The sequence below is a fragment of the Eretmochelys imbricata genome, chromosome 1, assembly GCF_965152235.1.
Source record: "Eretmochelys imbricata isolate rEreImb1 chromosome 1, rEreImb1.hap1, whole genome shotgun sequence".
NCBI lineage: Eukaryota > Metazoa > Chordata > Testudines > Cheloniidae > Eretmochelys > Eretmochelys imbricata.
Window position 1 is genome coordinate 331,161,792 of NC_135572.1, and position 19,778 is coordinate 331,181,569.

At 39.9% G+C, this 19,778-nt stretch overlaps 1 protein-coding gene across 1 annotated transcript in view; it reads right to left on the bottom strand.

Annotated features, from left to right (window-relative positions):
• The window catches only part of SLC2A13 (solute carrier family 2 member 13), a 307,588-nt gene that overhangs the window by 136,478 nt on the left and 151,332 nt on the right, over window positions 1-19,778 (bottom strand). Inside the window, exon 4 of the mRNA XM_077807858.1 lies at window positions 7,573-7,681. Within this exon, the coding sequence (XP_077663984.1) occupies window positions 7,573-7,681 (109 nt within the window). The remainder of the gene's footprint in view (window positions 1-7,572; window positions 7,682-19,778) is intronic.

Consider the following 19,778-nt stretch of genomic DNA (forward strand, 5'->3'; position numbering starts at 1 on the left):
TTCCAGGTCAGGCTACCCAGCAGGCTTCATGATACGTGTTTAAACAAGGGACAAAGAACTAGGGTGACTAGGAAAGGATGGCCTGAGAAACAAATGCCTCCATTTTTCATGGGCTTTTATCCTTCGTTTCTCTTTCATTTTTGTTAAAAGGTGTGAATGTATAACTCCTAGAGAGCCACGTTGGCCTCCAGACAGGCAGGGCCTTCATATGTCAAACTGTTTCTCAGAGTTATAAGCTATTCCTGGTGAGGACCATGTCTTAGTCTGCACTTTTTAAAGCACCTTACACATTTGCAGCACTCTATAGATAAATAGTAAGTGCCACTTAAAATAACCCATTCCATGTGATCTTCAAAGCAATTCAGAAGCATCACATGGGATATTAAAGTTTTTGATGTTCAAGGAGACTGGAAGTTACAACTGCTCTGGTGTGCAGCCTTTCGTATTTCAGAGGATGAGAGTATTATCCTCTACTTTATAGGAAAAATCAAAGTAGTTTATTCTACTGTAATTTATCTACAGTTCACTCTATAAAACTTGGTCCTCAACAAATACCACTCTCCTTCAGTCTGATACTTCCACTTCATAAGACGCAGAAAAATATTGATTTAGTTCAGATACAGCTATTTTCATGTGTAATTTGACACTACCTGTGATCAAACATATACCAAACAGAAAGCTAATAGTAAAATCCAATGTGATTTAAGTGAAGGTGCTGCAGTGCATTTGAGGGCAATGTCTTACTCCTTGTGTGCTCAGGACCATTTACATTAAAAGAAAAGGAAGAAGAATCATGAACAGTCACCTCAGCTTTTTAACATGAGCCATATGTTTTCTTAATGGAAGAAACAAGAAAGCTTTTAAATGCTTCCCTCACTTTTCTGAATCCCACAGCCGAATACTCTGTTGTCAGGAAGTTTTCCTCATCTGCAACTTGAAGTTTTCCTTTTCTTAGTTTCATCTCATTTTACCTGTGCCACACTAAGTTTTTCTCTCACCTTGGTGTTTACACTCTTCATTTATCTGTGGGTTTACATCCCTCTCTGTTGGCACTTAGACAAGCTACACATATTTTCTGTAGCTCTTTAGGCCCCAACTCAGCAAAACCTTTAAGTATACTTTACTTTGAGCACATGAATAGTCTTGTTGAAATCTTGGCTGCATCACGGCCATACTCTTTCCTTTTGTCATCCCTCCAGGCCCTGCTAACAAAATGCACTCTCTTGCGGGGTGAACTTTATTCAAACTCCATATCTTATGATGAGGAGTAGCTGTCACAGCAGTGGAGCAAACAGACAAGTGGAACAAAAACTGCAATGTGTGTGTTTTAGATCAAAAAGTCACTGCTTTTCCTGAGAGAGAGACTGTTTTCTAGTTTCCTAACGCAAAGGGAACAGATTCCCATTCAGGCGATGGCTACACTAGACAGCTTACAGCGTCGGAGCTGCACCAATGGAGCTGCGCCACTATAAGCTCCCTAGTGTAGCTGCTCTAAGCCAACAGGAGAGAGCTCTCTCATTGACTTAATTCATCCACCACCACTGAGCGGTAGTAGCTAGGTTGGCAGGAGAAGCTCTCCTACTTACATAGCGTTGTCCACAGCAGTGCTTACGTCGGTGTAACTTATGTCCCTCATGGGGATGACTTATTCACACCCGTGAGCGACAAAACTTATACTAACATAAGTGGTGGTATAGACATAGCCTAAGACAATGACAGTTGGTTTCAGACCTGTCAACCTGCTGCAACAGGCTACATTCCAGGCATTGGGAACTGGGACTGCAGTCTGGCTGGTGGGTCTGCTGCAAAAAGCGAGGCAACATGGAGTGTAGTGAAGTTATGTTATGCACGCTAGACAAATTTTTAAAAACCGTCCATAACTAAGTGATTTAAAAAAAATAGTAAACTATTGAAGTCCCAGTGTTACTCTCCAATTACATCTTGAACTGTTGCAAACGTGATACAGCCCCTCTAAGTCTGTTGCAGCTACTGGAGAACATGGCCTTTTCAAAAAACAATCCTGTTTTTTTTTTTCCCCCAAGAGGATAGGTGAGGGTTGGTTGTAAATGTTTTACTTTAAAAATATTCCTAATTGAAGATTATTAATTGGGTATAAACATTATTAGGATCATCAGTAAATTTCCACAGTGTCTTTAATAAATGTTTATCTGTACCATTACTCTGTGGACTGTCAGTCCAGTGTTTTATTTTTGAAGATAAATGGATATTAGAAGTAGTGTTTCTTCACCCTTCCTCCTCCTACTGTAATGGAAGTCAGTTGTATACTCTTATCAAGTTAGCTACAATACTAGCAAATGCATTAGTAGAGGAAGCTTGCTTTCCCTCTGTTTGGATATAGTCATGTGAGTGGATGAGCACCTTCAACATCCCATTTAAGTTAACAGAAGCTGAGGGCTCACAGAACCTCACGTGATCAGACCCTATAACTGCAGTAGAGTGCATTGCAGAAGAGACTATTAAACCTGTCGAGAAATGCTTTTCTTTATTTTGTTAGATGTGTGTTAGACTTTTCTCCAATACCTACTCATCTTCAAAAGCATCCTGGCCTCATTCCCATCTATCTCAAAATCTGTCTTCTATGCAGTTTCTATTCTCTTTCTTTCATTTGTACTCAGTGTGATATTTGTTCGCTTTTCATTTTCTTTTTAAATATTTCTAACTTTCCTTCGGTGTGTCTGTTTCTAAAACCTGTTTCTCTTTTTCCCCTCTTTTGTCTTTTCCATTTTTATCTCTTATTCTTAACTGCCTTATTTGACTCTGTTTTTCTTCTCTCTTTTTCTGTTGAGCTTTTCTTTCTTTGTTGTATTTTTTACTCTCTTGTTATATTTCTTGCCAGCTGGAAATTGATGCTTGTTTTTGTGATTTCATTTCTTGTTCTCTTGGTATTTTTTTTTAATCAGTGCAAGCTTATTACGGACTGAAGATGTCTATGGACCAAGTCCAGACATAGATGTATTATGTATAATAGTTACATTTAATTTATTTGTTGGAAGGAGGTGGGGCACAAAAATACTTAATTAAATGAAGACAAGTGGCATGTTTATTAATTTGGACTAATAAAGATCAAACAGGCTTATGAAAATCCAAGGTAAAGTGGTAAAGAAACACAGAAGGACTTAAGCTCTGTTTGTTCAAATGGCTATTAGAAAAAATTATGAAACTGAAAAATAGAATGTGGTTTAAGATGAAATCAAACAGCTCCTTGGCATTACATTTAAATTTCCATCTGGAAAACAAAATATTTTGTTTAGGCTTTATCTGGTCTGGTGCTCTCAAAATGTATCTTGTGGGGATAAGAGGAGAATCGAGATGAACCACTTGCCTCTAAAATACTAGATCAGAAATCAGGGCATTCCAGAACTAGAGTCTGTAAAATCTTCAAATATGTCTAAATCCCAAAAGGACTCTTTTGCAACAATATATCCTATGGTATCGGTCTCCTTGTCCCCTAAAAAGAACTTTTGGTCCTTGACATTTACTTTTCTAGTGACCAAATTCAGCATTCCAAAATTTACTCCACTCTGATTGAATCATTTGTCTGCTTAGACAGTCCGCTTTTTTGTTCCCGTTTTAGATCCATTTCCTTAATGGAGAGAACATTGTTCTGCATTCAGCTCTCACAGTTTCATGGTATGTCCACACTGCAATGAGACACCTGAGGCTGGCCCAGGCCAGGTGACTCAGGCTAAGACTCTAATTGCAATATAGATGTTTGGGCTTGGGTTGGAGCCCGGGATCTCCAGCCCTGAAAGATGGGAGAGTCTCAGAGCTCAAGCTGCAGCCTGAGCCCAGAAGTCTATACTGCAATTAACCAGCCCTGCAGCCTGAGCACCACAAGCCCAAATCAGCTGACATGGACCAGCTACGAGTTTTTAACTGCAGTGCAGACATACCCACAATGGCTTTCTGCTTATGCTTACAGTTCTTGTCTGTCTGTGCAGCCGGATATGCTGCAGGAGTTTTGCTATCTGATACATGTAGATGTCATATGAATCTCTTTTTATATATGCTGTCAAACACGTCCATTTTACTATAGAATTTCTTAGCGAGAACAGAGTCGTTGGGAATTTTCACACGAGCCCATTTATCCCTTCCCTTTCTATTCCTCACCAAAAAGCAGCCTACTGAAAGTGACCATTTCTCTCCTGTAGCTATTATTGGGTTCTCCAAGTAAATTAGTTGTTTTTTTAAATTGGAAAATATATAGCAGAGTCCTAAACCTTTCAGCACCAAACCACTACAATACTTGTTGTTTGTATGTGTTTTTTAAATATGTGTTTTTCAGAGTTCTCCTATTGTCCATTAGTCCTGGAACGCTCAACAACTCCACAAGATCTGTTTTGAAAGTAATCTTTCAGAACGTTTTCACAAGGTCTAATGAGCCTGGCAATTTTTTTCCTGCTTCCTAATCACCCAGTCTTTCTGATTCAAAACTTTTGTTTCTTTTACAGACACAGTAGTATACTTTTCAGTGCAAACACAGATATACGGAAGAGTGGTTATTATACTATTCCTCCAGCTTCTGCACCTCTAAAATACAGTATTTTGAATTCACCTATTATCATTAATTTATCAGTAAACTACTAACTTTTTAGAAAAAAATTACAAGGCTTCTGGAGCTTTGTCTTCTTAAAAGGAGACACAGCTATATTGAATCTGTCATCTCACAAATGGTGGAAAGTATCCAGCCAGAAGACTAGAACACAGGATACACTGCCATGAATGCTGCTACATTAAATCAACTGGTAAAAGAGTGCTCTGGCACTTCCGAGAAGGTGAAAAGCCAGCTTAACAGGCTACATGGAGATCTCTGCAGGGTAAGGGAAGCCCAGATAGCAATGAGCCAGAATTGTCAGCCCCTCTCCCCCCACAATAGAGGATGCTGGGGGATGGGAACATGCCAGAGTACTGCTGTGCTATGGTGAACCTCATCTGACAAAACAGCCTCATTGGGGCCCATTACCAGCCAAGGCAACTTCGAGGAGCACTAAGAAATAAAACCATCTTTGTTCCTCCAACCCTTCTGGCTGACTGCCACTTGCCACAGCTGCGGTAGTAGGTGTTTGTGAAACTAATATTAGGTCTGTTATAATTCCTTTCTAACTGGCACTATCGCTAAGTCACTTAGCGGAATATATCTAGGTTTACAAGAAGGTTTTACTATCATTATTAACTGTTTGTGTTGTATAGTCTACTGTTCCTGATTGGGACGAAGGCCTCATTGTGTTAGTGCTGTATGAACTTATGGTGAGAGACAATCCTTGCCCCCGTGAGCATACAATCTAATTTGAGATCAAACACAAAGAGTGCAAACAGCAAATAAAAAGGTTAGGAGGATGAGAACAATGAAAATAAGACCATGCAGTTACATAGCTAGCTACTGCACAGACAGACAGTTCTTGAAGGTAACAATTTTTTAAAAAGAAAATTAAAAACAGTTATCCCCAATTTATTGTGCAACCAAACCATCAACAGATGTCCAATGTCCTGTATAAAGAAACTGCTTTCATGGGAAAATGTTCACGTAGCTTGCAAAATTTGTGAAATGAAAAGGGAAATCAACTATCCTGATTTTTTAAAAAAATGCTGGATACTGTAAATGATTATACGCTATTCTTTTATCAACACTTTTTAATGTGTTTATTAAAGGCATCTTTCTATGCAAAGTCTATAAAGTCCAGCTATATTGTATAGCAGTAATTTCTTCCACTCACGCACTCACTATCAAATTAGGTCAATTACAAGCTGATTGTAAAAGCTATTGCATGGTAAAATGTTTGATCTGAACACATCTGCAATTTAGAATAAGCAAAGTAAGCTACTATAGATCTTATGCCATTTCAATATATTTCTGCTGTAATGAAGTTTTGGATCTGTTGCAAATAAAATGATTCTCAAAAATCAAAAGTTTAACCGTTTAACATTATATCCTGACACCGTATTCATGTGAACATTTTAAAGTATTATTATTCACGAATATATTCCATATGCCCTTTTTCTCCTTCTTACCAGGATCTTGAAAGTTATAGTGCAGTTTAAAAAAAAAAATCAAAGCGTATGCTTAATAAACTAGAAATGGGCTGAACACACCATGGTCCCCTTCATAAACAAAATGATATAGACAATTCACACATTAACATTCACATTTCTCTCCTTTACATTTCTAATATTCTGTCATATCCATTACCCAGTCCAGTTACACTCTACCCTTCCTATTATGGCCCCTGTATTTCTTTGATTATAATCACGCTTCTTTCTCTAGGTCAGGTCATAGGAGCATGTTCTTAGCAAGATGTGCAGACAGAATTCAAAACACTAATGAGTTACACATATTAAGTAGAGGATACACGCCACATTTTTATTTTCCCTTCTGCAGGAGAAGAAACTGCCACTCTCATTGTAACTGTGGGTCTTCCAGATGACTGCCTTCATGAATCCACACTGCAGACAATGCTCAAACCTTGGGTGTGTGAGCTCAGTCTATTTCATCTAACCTGACAGCTCAAAGCAAAGGTTTCAAGGAGAGTATAAACTGACCTCTCAAATGAGTCTATTTTGTCTAAATTATACAGCATTATGAAGAACTGCTGGCTTCTGGGACAGTGAGTCAGCCAAACCCTCTCTCTCTTACCGTATTCCGAGGTGATGACAGACAGTTTTCTACCTATACAAATACTGAGTTACTCATTTTCTAAGCTTACTGTTGTGCCAGAAGTTGAATCTTAAAAGCAGCTGCAGTACTATTAAGGCAGAAATGGACCATGATAATCATTTGTGACAATCTGTTGATGCAAAAGAGCATGAGGTTACTCTTCAGATTTTTCATGACAGTGAGAGTATCATGCATGGGTGTGTATGTTACAATGCATATTGTTTTTAAGTATGTGTTGGAGAAGGAAAGGAAAATGTTAAGAAGTGCTGGAGTGTCTTATCTCCAGAAATGTAGGTGTGTAGATGATGCGAAGGTAGCAAGGAATGCTGGAGACTTGCCCCTTAAATTATTTTCATGCTCCCAAAGATGTGAATTGATGGGGTGTGTCCTGACGCAACTTGCCCAGTCCAACTAAATGAAGTTTTTGTTTGTCCTAATATTACACATAGATGTCTTTGAGGTATAAATAAGGTAAAGATTCTGCAAATAGAACATTGTTAGCAATTTGTTGATGCTTAGGCTGGAGTAGAGTCCAGCCCAGTCAACCAGAGAAGTATGGGGTCTGCAATAGAGAGAGTAGTAAAGTGCACAGTAATAAAATCCAATAAAGTACATGAGACTCTGATTATGGCATATAGAAAATCTGTGCAGGATGTTTTACACCAACATCTTTCTGACCATAACCATGATGCAAAGAAATCAACATCTAATTTTAAATAATAGCTCACCATCATTGAATTATTGATACTCAAAATATGGTATACTTGTGATGTTCCATACATACAATATCCAATTTAATGATTCAGAACCCCATTAATATTCAGCCTAAAAGCCAAACGTTGAAAAACCTCATGAAATGTTATTCCAATATTTTATCAAAAGGATGAACAGATACTTACATGACTGTGTTAATGCCTGACAGTTGTTGGAACATCTGTAGACCACAACCCACAATTAAAGCTCTTCGAGTTGGAGAGTAGGTCAGCATTCTGCAAATCACAGGTCCAGCTTTAAAAACAGAAAAGCACAAAATGTATTATTATCCCACCAGTTCAGTACTCCCAGTTAGGACACACTTCCTCCTCATTTTCACCAAATTCAGAATATTTTGTTCATACTTAGTAGAATGCATAAAATGGGAAACTAGACCAAATAGGAGACTTTCAGGGGTCTAAGGCCCAAAATGCAACTATTTTTTTAAAAAAATTCAGTTATAAACCAATAAATCTTGTTGATTACAAGAGGTTCATTTAATAAAAAGGCTTATGCAAATTTAGATTACGAACGTCTGCTGATATTAACACAGACCATGAAACTAAATGGAGTATGCTCTGCCACTGTTCGTATTCAGATTTTGCAATCAAAATGCATCTCCAACTCCCATTGACTTCATTTGTATGGTGATTGCAGGTGAGGATGCGTTTAGGAACTCACTGGGTTTCTGCTCTCCAGCAGAAGGAGCACAAGTTAATTGACAAAAACTTTCCCACACTTCTCTAGCATCCTTCATATGTGGAACAGTAAAAGAGGAGCAAATGATTTAGTCAAAGTAACTTTGTGCTCCATAAGGAGGACAGAAACATGTCTGCCAAACAGAAAACGGTTCTTTCCCTGACAAGTTTAATTTTAAAGTGTAAGTGTCCTAAAAACAATGTGATAAAGAAAGCTATAACATGAAAACAAACAAAAAAGACAAGGAGTACTTGTGGCACCTTAGAGACTAACCAATTTATTTGAGCATAAGCTTTCGTGAGCTACAGCTCACTTCATCGGATGCATACTGTGGAAAATACAGAAGATGTTTTTATACATACAAACCATGAAAAAATAGGTGTTTACCACTACAAAAGGTTTTCTCTCCCCCCACCCCACTCTCCTGCTGGTAATAGCTTATCTAAAGTGATCACTCTTCTTACAATGTGTATGATAATCAAGGTGGGCCATTTCCAGCACAAAGCCAGAAGAGTTCCCAGAAGTCACCTACTACAGGACAGGCCTAACAAAGAAAAGAACAGAACGCCACTAGCCGTCACCTTCAGCCCCCAACTAAAACCCCTCCAATGCATTATTAAGGATCTACAACCTATCCTGAAGGATGACCCAACACGCTCACAAATCTTGGGAGACAGGCCAGTCCTTGCCTACAGACAGCCCCCCAACCTGAAGTGAATACTCACCAGCAACCACATACCACACAACAGAACCACTAACCCAGGAACCTATCCTTGCAACAAAGCCCGTTGCCAACTGTGCCCACATATCTATTCAGGGGACACCATCACAGGGCCTAATAACATCAGCCACACTATCAGAGGCTCGTTCACCTGCACATCTACCAATGTGATATATGCCATCATGTGCCAGCAATGCCCCTCTGCCATGTACATTGGTCAAACTGGACAGTCTCTACGTAAAAGAATAAATGGACACAAATCAGATGTCAAGACTTATAGCATTCATAAACCAGTCGGAGAACACTTCAATCTCTCTGGTCACGCGATTACAGACATGAAAGTTGAGATATTACAACAGAAAAACTTCAAAACCAGACTCCAGCGAGAGACTCTTGAATTGGAATTAATTTGCAAATTGGATACAATTAACTTAGGCTTGAATAGAGACTGGGAGTGGCTAAGTCATTATGTAAGGTAATCTATTTCCCCTTGTTTTTCCTACCTACACCCCCCCCATTCCTCAGATGTTCTTGTTAAACCCTGGATTTGTGCTGGAAATGGCCCAACTTGATTATCATACACATTGTAAGGAGAGTGATCACTTTAGATAAGCTATTACCAGCAGGAGAGTGGGGTGGGGGGAGAGAAAACCTTTTGTAGTGGTAAACACCCATTTTTTCATGGTTTGTATGTATAAGAACATCTTCTGTATTTTCCACAGTATGTATCCAATGAAGTGAGCTGTAGCGCACGAAAGCTTATGCTCAAATAAATTGGTTAGTCTCTTAGGTGCCACAAGTCCTCCTTTTCTTTTTGCGAATACAGACTAACACAGCTGTTACTCTGAAACCAAACAAAAAAAGAGTGTATAATACTTGATTCCATTTGTTAACAGAATGAGTTTGTGCCCGTAATGCCATTAAACAGAATATATTCTGATCCTAATTATATTTTACACATATACATTATATATGGTATACCTACATACAGCACCTAATAAAAAATTAAGATAGGCATAAGAATCAAAATGGATTCAATCAAAGGAATAATACACAAAAAGCTCAACAAAAATAATCAGTTCTGACATACTCAAGGTTCTAAGCTTCATAGGTTTATTTCTACATTTTCCTCACTGTGTCTCCTCAAAATGTTGCTCTTGATTAACAATTAACATGAACTGTGGAAATCTCTTGTGAAATGAATGGCTTTTAACTAACAAAGTAAAAAAATTTCAATACACTGATATAAATATAGTTACAAATATCCAGCTTCGCTGAATTGGAAGTAGTTTCAACAACTGAATTATGAAACAAGTTCAAAGAGAATCTCTTATTAAAAGCTGTCTAGGCAAGAGCCACTTTCAACAACTTTAAAAATAATATTTTTTTTAAGTGAGCTGTGGCTCACGAAAGCTCATGCTCAAATAAATTGGTTAGTCTCTAAGGTGCCACAAGTACTCCTTTACTTTTTGCGAATACAGACTAACACGGCTGTTACTCTGAAACCTGTCATTTTTTTTGTTGACACCCCACTTGTAGTCATCAACCAACTACCTCTACATCATTAAAAGAAGAAGATTCATGGTCCAGCGTAGGAGAAAACAAAATTTACAGAATTAATGAAAAGACACTAAAATAGAAGGCTAACAAGAGCTCAAGTCTTACCTTCCTAGATACCTTTAAAATGTTTCATCAGATAAATTCAGTAAATTTGTTTGTAATTTTTCATGTTTTTGACCTAGAGTCACAAATATGACGTCCAAATTATCATTCTGCTTTTGCAGCTATGCTGAAGATAGAAGGTTTATCACAAATCTGTGCCAGGGCAATTGCACATCTGATTAGATATAAACAAAATTAAAGATTTTCCTTTCATAAAATTCATAGCTTTTGGCAAAATAAACCAATAAAGTGACTGAATAAATAAAATGCATCATTAATCTCAGTATTACAGAAGCTTTGCAAACCTAAGACAATCCAAAGAAACAAATTGACTGAGCATCTGTAAAACAGATGCTTTTAAAAAGATATTGAGTGTGATTCTGATTCTTATGTTATTTAAAACCAACTGGCTTTAATTGTTTTCAGTATTTTGCATTGTGTATGTCTCCTGCCAGCAAAATAAAAGGTGCTCTTGAACAGTACCAGCCAGCAATTTACTAGAATACTTTTCAGATAAGATGTACGATATTAAATAGTAGAGAGATGTCCCTGGGTGGGGGGACGGGGGGGAGAGGTGGGCTGCATCTGTCTATTAACAGCATGGTCTCACTTCAGGCAAACAAGTTTGTAAATATTCATGTCAAGGTGTTTCAGAGTCAGATATCATTAGTAAGGATGATACTAGACTTCTGCCATGAGAAAAAGTCCAGACACAGAGAAGAAACATTTAATGTTTCTGAGGAAACACTCTGCTTAATTGATTAAATGAAAGAATCCTATACTGACTTTAGATCTTCATGCAAATACGACCTCTGCTAAAATGGAATTGGTAAACTTATTTAGAGTGATGGTCTCAGATAAGTGAGAGACTGATGAAGAAAAAAGGATCATCAGAAATCAAGCCACTGGCTAGCACATCACAGGAAATAAAAATGTACCACATATGATGTTATGACCTAAATACTTGCCCTTCCAGGGTCTGACCTACCGTCTTCTGCTCCAACCACCAACTGAAGGCTCATCTTATCTACAGAGATTTCGGTGTTTGGCCTGGAACCCCTAAACCAATGATTGATAAATATTGCCACCCCAAAAATAACAAAGAAACACAACTACAAGCATGAAAAATCTGTGAGAGAGAGACAGAGAGAGGAGAAGGGGGATTTCAAAATACATACAAAGAGATCTATAAAGGAAAAATGGATGTTTGTGGAAAAGTCCTCTTAGAATTTAAGTGGTCACCAAAAACATCTCAACGTTTTTTTAATTAGAAGGAGACACTTCCCAAATTGTTCAGATCTTCCTGAGGCCCTTCTTACCTACAGAGGGAAATCAAAGGGATTTGGTATGTGGCTCAGAACCCATAAACCAATTACTTATATGTGGCACCCCCCTTTAGAAGTGAAAAAGAACTGCATCTAAAATAGTGAAATTGTGGTGTAAGTTTTAGGCATAAAAATAGGAGATGGCAGAGTTAAGATGACTACCCACAAGGGGGGGCTAAATTAAGGTTGCACAGGCAGTATGATAGTCTTTAATTACATGATCATAAACTAGATGCCCCAAATGGACCTGCTCTGGAGATGAATCAGGGTTGTGTAGTGAAGGAGATTTGTCTATAGCTCCCCTGCTTCATTTGTCACAGAAGTTAGATGGTACTGAGTGAATGGGACAGGGGAGAAAAAAGATGGTTTCATGTTTAGAGCAAGTTGAATACTGCCCTAGAAAACTGGATTCTATACCTGGTTCTGCCAAAGAGTTCCTATGCAATTCTAGGCAAGTCATTTAAATCAGACATTTCACAGGTGGTCACTAACTATGTTGCCCCTCCAGATGAATGAATTGAGATTCTAGAGTCCAATCCGCAGAAGTGCTGGGTTCTCAGCTGTAGTTAATGGGAGTTGGGCTTTTACGAGTTATAAAATGCTAAGTACATTGAAAAATCTGGATCTAGTTGTCTCAAATTGATCACCCAAAATTAGTGAATACTTTTGACCTTAATCTCTGTGGCTCAGTTCCCCATCTGTAAAATGGAGATAATAATACCTCCTCATCACAAATTCATTGATATTTGTGATTCGCTGACGATGAGCACCATAGCAAAGCCCAAGAAGAAATTCATCATTCTGTCTTCACAGCAGTGTTTGAAAGTGTGCAATAAATAAGGTATGGGGACTTCCACTGAACAATGAGAGAACAAAATAACATGACCACTGTCCATCCTGTCCACACAATGCAATCATCTAATGACTGCATCACAATGCATATGCACAAGGGGGCTGAAATAAGAAAGCACAGACAACCTTAATTCTGGCATTTCGTGACTTTGGAGTGCTTGATTTCACAACTTTAACAATATTAAATGCAGTTGTGTGTGTGTAAATTTGTAGGCTTTTCAAAGAGAAAACAGAAAAAAAAATTCCACCACATGGCATCAGATTGACACCCTAATGGTTTATCAGCAGTAGTGGAAACATTAGCTTCACCACATAGACCTCTTTCACTTGAGGTAGGGGAGTGACTGACAGCAGTACCAGGTTCTCAGTCTCCATGGGACCAGCACTGGAGGGGGAGGGGACACACACTTTGCCAATGGGTTTTGCAGCTATTTGTTGACAGCAGAGGAATGGTGAGATTCAGGAATCTTGGGTTCCTTTCCAATCTCTGGAGAGGCGTGTGCTCTAGTGGTCACAGACCCTTCAGCCTGTTCTTCCCAAGCTTGACCCTCTTTGCCCCATCTTTTCCCACCTATTTCTGTTCCAATCCTGTCCCTTCCCTACCCAGCTCCTCAACCCAGTCCTGGTCTCCTTGCCCAGCCATTCCTAGTCTCCCCCTGTGAACTTCCCTGTCCCAGTCTCCCCCAACATCTAGTCCTCTCCACACTCCCAGTCTTCCTGCCCAAGCTTTTCATCCAATCTCACTTCTCCCCTAGGTCCTTGTACAAATCTTTTTGCTCTGTCAGTCCGTTTCCCCCACAACCATCTTCAATCCTCATCAGATCTGTCTCCCCTCCCCCTCACTTTTTTCACCCACTGGTTTTCAGTCCCACTCTCCTTATCCAGCCTGTTCCAGTCACTCTTCAACACCAAATCCCCATCCCAGTTTCCCTCTCCCCACTACCAGCCTCCAGTCTCAGTCTTCCCCACACGCAACTTCTTTGTTCCAATCTACTCTTGCAAGTCCATCTTTTCTCACCCTCTGCATTTAATTTAGACAACTTCCTCCTCTGTGCTGCCCAGGCTTAGCATGGTGGGCATTTGGAGCACAGGAGAGAGACTCCCTCTTTTCAGTTCTGGTGCCTGGATCTCGACCCAGACCTGACACAGTCCACTAAGAATAGCCCATAGCAGCAATTGTAAGAAAAGTCTTCCTCAGCCCTGGGCTGGAGCATGCCCAGTGCACATGGAAACTTCAGAGATTTTAGCTCTTCTACCCTTCTACTGAGCATGCAAACTGATTTTTGAAAGTCTTATAACTGGGCCAAATTTCAGTTGATTTTCGTAGGGACAGCAAGGCATCCCTGAAACAAGAGCCATGCCCCTGGCTAATTTCAGTTCCCTTCTCCAAACATGGAGTCACTAGAGATTTTCAAAGAAAAGGTCACCAGAATTTTTTAGTGCAGGCAAAACTCTGTATTTTTCCCTAAGCTCCTCCCATCACCAACTGCCAATTAAATCACATTGGGGTGTTTTGCGTTAATACTTAAATTCTAAGAATTTTTTTTATAAACCTTCCTTTTTAACTTTGCAGAACCTCTCTCTCACACACCCAGCTTTTTATGCTTTTAGCTGTGTTTCTTCATCATTTGCATCAGTCATTATCAGTCACTGGTTTAAAGGGTACTACTGGTTTCCCTCCCAAAGTGAGGAAGGCACTGGGGAGGTAAAAAGGGCTTGGTTAGGCCCCTCTTTAATTAATCATGTGGGAAAACACATTGGGTCATTTTAGTTAACTTTTGGATTTACTAACAAAGTAAAGTTGTTGGTTTAGGGTTGTGGGCTACATCCTGCATCTTACTTCCTTCTCTTTTTCAGTAAGGAGACCCTTAAAGAGCTGATAGGGTATTGTTCAGGGTCTCCCTTACCCCAGTGTTTTTGTACTTCATGTGACAATTCCACTAAGCCAATCTGATTTCTTACGGTGATTATGTAGTACGGAAATTTGTGAGTATTCTGCCTGGTCACAAGAATGTAGAGGCAGAGCAGAAAGACAACAAAACATGGCTATGATTACAACCAGAGTGGGCCATCAAATAACAAATGAGAAGCTGGAAACCTGATAGTCACTTAACATCATGATTTTGGAAGACACAATTTATTCAAGATCAAGACAAAAGTTACAACAATCTCAGTTTTCAGCCCTGGAAGCATCCTAACAGAAGGAGAGGTATCAGGGAGCCATGGAGAAAAGGGGGCTGAGAAGGTCAAAAATATTTTCAATGAATGATTTTTCAAGTAAAACCAAAAAGTGGAAGGTTGCTGTGTTGCCAACTCTAGCAATTTTATCTTGAGTCTCACAGTACTTGATGTTTCACTTAAAGCTCCTGGAGACACAGGATTATGTGAGACTCAGCTTTAAAAAAGTAAAAATAAAAGCTTCTAGACCTCATGACTATGGAGAAAAGTTTGAAAATGTGACCCAGGCGCACCCTACAGACTCAAAGACCAGAAAGCAAAAAAAACTCTCCCAAATTATTCTTATTTTAATCTCATGATTTTTAAGATAATCTCATGATTTTGCAGGGCCTGCATCATGAGTTTTGAACATTTAGAGCTGGCATAGAGTGTATATTTGGGCGAATTTTTGGATATTTTCTCTGCCTTTTTCTCATACCCTTGTAGAAAGAAAACAATCGAAAATCCACCAGCAGCAACCTGGTGTGTGGGAACCTGGGGATCCTCAGACCACTATCTTATTAGTATTGTCCCTGACAAAATTTCACACTATCTGGCAACTATCATAGGAGACTGGGCAATGCAAAGTTATTAGCAGAGTCTTCATCCGTCTCTTGCCAAGTAATTTAGGCAGCACCTTGTAGCAACAGCTTAAAAAATGGAAGCCTGCATCAACATTACTCTGCAGTTACTGAGAAGGAATATTTCCAAGGAAGCAAGGGCATGGAACAGTAAGATAGCCACCTCTCAGTTGTTTAACATAAATAATCTCAACTTGTAGAGTTGTTCCTCTGACCAAATCTTATCATGACACCAAACCATGTCCTTTCTTCTATCTATATAGAGCAATACAGGAATTATCCTATCCAGAGACATAAGGCAAGAAGGAAAATGCTTTTCTCTCTCTCTCTTTCCTAGCTACTGAGGATGGAAGACAGGTGTGTGTTTGTCTCTTTTTTTGCTCCTCCCCACATAAAACGATTGCTATTACCCCATTTCCTGTGGCAGCTTCCACACTCTCTTCTCCAGCATCATCAGCTCTGCTGTTCATGCTTTTTAACAGGTACCCAGTGCTCTGCTCCCTAGCCTCCCCTACTACACAACAGCCAGAGAAGGTGAGAACACCCATAACTACCACGCTGAGCTCAACACGAGGCATACATGCTCAACCAGAACTTGCTGTGCACTGCTGTAGTTTCCAAAGTACACGTGTTAGAGATAAGAACATAAGAAAGGCCATACTGGGTCACACCAAAAGTCCATCCAGCCCAGTATCCTGTCTGCTGACAGTGGCCAATGCCAGGTGCCCCAGAGGAAGTGAACCGAACAGGTAATGATCAAGTGATCTCTCTCCTGCCATCTATCTATATCCTCTGACAAACAGAAGCTAGGGACACCATTCCTTACCCATCCTGGCTAATAGCCATTAATGGACTTAACCTCCATGAATTTATCCAGTTCTCTTGTAAACCCTGTTATAATCCTAGCCTTCACAACCTCCTCAGGCAAGGAGTTCCACAGGTTGACTATGCGCTGTGTGAAGAAGAACTTCCTTTTATTTATTTTAAACCTGCTGCCCATTAATTTCATTTGGTGGCCCCTAGTTCTTATATTATGGGAACAAGTAAATAACTTTTCCTTATTCACTTTCTCCACACCACTCATGATTTTATATACCTCTATCATATCCCTCCTTAGTCTCCTCTTTTCCAAGCTGAAAATTCCTGGCCTCTTTAATCTCTCCTCATATGGGACCTGTTCCAAATCCCTAATCATTTTAGTTGCCCTTCTCTGAACCTTTTCTAATGCCAGTATATCTTTTTTGAGATGAGGAGACCACATCTGTATGCAGTACTCAAGATGTGGGTGTACCACGGATTTATATAAAGGCAATAAGATATTTTCCATCTTATTCTCTATCCCCTTTTTAATGATTCCTAACATCCCGTTTGCTTTTCTGACTGCCGCTGAGCATTGCATGGACGTCTTCAGAGAACTATCCACGATGACTCCAAGATCTCTTTCCTGATTAGCTGTAGCTAAATTAGCCCCCATCATATTGTATGTATAGTTGGGGTTATTTTTTCCAATGTGTATTACTTTACATTTATCCACATTAAATTTCATTTGCCATTTTGTTGCCCAATCACTTAGTTTTGTGAGATCTTTTTAAAGTTCTTCACAGTCTGCTTTGGTCTTAACTATCTTGAGCAGTTTAGAATCATCTGCAAACTTTGCCACCTCACTGTTTACCCCTTTCTCCAGACATTTATGAATAAGTTGAATAGGATTGGTCCTATGATTGAACCTTGGGGAACACCACTAGTTACCCCTCTCCATTCTGAAAATTTACCATTTATTCCTACCCTAACAGTCAGCACTGTTGCCATACAATAGGTAAGAGAGGAATAAAATTAGAGGATCCCCAAACCACACCTTACCTCACAACAGAACAAGTAGGATGCAGTAAGGAACATCAATGTGCCAGAGGCCTCAACCCATGTGAGGCCCTGCTCCAGCAGGAGGAGCTCCAAGAGAAACCTTAGCGCCCCCAAGCTTCTTGCTCTTTAGTCAGGAGCAGCAGCAGGAGGCTGCCCTATCAGATTCCTTGTCACTGGACAGTCAGACTTGAACTCTGGTTATTTTCCACACGTTGATTGGTTGGGTGCAGTGACATCTTCCTGATCTTCTAACCTACATCCCTCAGCATCAGAGCCTTATTCCCCCTGGCCACACTGGTCCTCTCCACCCACCCCAGAGTTTCCTCCTCTCCCTCAATTGTCCTCCACTCTCCCCTCCCATTTTTTCCTTCACACTCATCCATCCCTATCATTCCCCTCATCTCCACCTTTACCCCACCATGCCCTCCCCTGTAAACAAAAATCACTCATGTTAAAACTTAAACCATGGAAGTACCAAGATGTGATACAAGCCTTGTGCTTATCACCTCCCTGACCACTTTGGTCTTTTTCCTTCACCCCTTTTCTCTGGTGTGATAAATTCAGGACAGATAGCTGCAAGAGCAGGGTAGAAAACAATCCCAGAAGGGTAAAAGACCCTCCTCCCTATCAACGGAGAAGGGGTGACTACAGGTCAATCAGATTCAGCTAAGAAGGGGTTACCAGAAATCAATTAGGATCAGATGAGAGGGAGTTACCTGAGGGCGATTAGGATCAGCTGATTCCAACTAAGGGCTGCATGAGACCTTTTTAAACCCTCCCCTATGGGGGGGGGGGGGGAGAAGAGTAGTCAAGCTGCCAGTAGTTGAGGCGCAGCAAGACAGCAAGCCTCACCAGGAGGGGAGGCTGCATTCCCTCTCCTAAGGGAGAAAAACAAGCCTAAAAGACTGGCTAAGAGAAGGAGCGGACTGCCCCTGTGCAGCCAAGAGGAACTGTTTTACACTAAGCCCGTCACGCCAAGGCTAAAAACAGTTGAGGCTAGTGAGACTGAGAAGGTGCCTTGCCACACTGGGCAGGGACAATCTTCTAGGCAGGAACTTTGCACACTTGGCACAACTGTATTTAAATAACAGCAAATACACCAGTTGTGTATTTACTGAGTTGGAGGATAACGTCACATTGCCCAGCTCAGAACTATTTTCTTCTAGGGAGTAGATGGTCAGGACGCAATTGGTCAGGTATGGAACAAAAACGTGGGGAGGTTGGCAGAACTCCAGAAACAAAACCCTGGGAAGGCTGGTAGACCTCCAGCAGCAAACAGGTTTTTCTATTTTAATAGCGAGTTGGGTTGGCCTCCTGGGAATCCTGAAAACAAAGACACTTTATTTTGTCAGTGAAGAAAAAAAAAAAAAAATCTATCCTTTGATAACATATTATTTGAGTTAAAGCTTTGTTCATGGAAAATCTAAAGCCATTGAGCACATCCACAAAGAAGGGGGCAGATGCATCTCTTAATAATGCTTTTAAGTAGGACAAGAAGTAGAATCAAGTAGGGAAACAAGACAGGGCAGAAATAAAGAAAAGAATATTTTGGCCTCATAGGACATTCTTTCTGGAAAGTACAAACTACTGTAATAAAAGCCTTCAAAACCACAGAAATAATGATGAAACAGACAGTGCACAGACAAAAGGGACAATTAAAATGATACCACAGGGAGCTGAGAGAAGTTGCTATGAGCGTGAAAAGGCAATGAACTGGACAGGTGAAAGCAGAGGCTTCTGTTTGCGATGCTAGCTTGTCAGCTCCTTCAGAGACAAGAGAGATGAACACCATAATATGGTAACTCTGTGAAATTTAATTTTTAAGACTACTGATAAACAACGTATAAACTGTATGTATATGTAACGCCAACAGACCCCGGTCGTCGGGATTGAACCTGAGACCTCTGGAGCTTAGTGCAGGAGTATCTATTGCATGAGCTAAAAGCCAACTGCCTATTAGTTAAGGCTGTAGAGCTGACTCATTTCTCATCTCTCTCTTCTAAGTGGTGTCAGTGCCACTAACTGGGACAGACCACCACATCAGGAGGTGTGTGGGTTACATGTGCACTTTCTACTTTCCTTATGGCTTTCCTAAATATCTTTTCATGAGGGAAAGAGTTATAAAAAAGACAAATTTAGTATAGGAAACGTTTATAATGTGATTTAAAAGAGATGATACTGAAGTATACCACACACCATTTATCAGTATGTTGGAATTAAAAAATGTTTCTACTTCTGGACCTAAATGTAGTGAAGGAATTTGGGGAAAATCCCAAACAGATTGAATTTCATAATAGAGAGATGTTTTTAAATGACTTTTGAGATATTTCCTATATACACCTCTATAATATGCTGTGCCCTGCTTCAGTGCAGGGATGGCTCTGGGGACATGAGTATTAGTACTAGGAAGTTCTTGTCAGCAAGTTAAAGAAGTA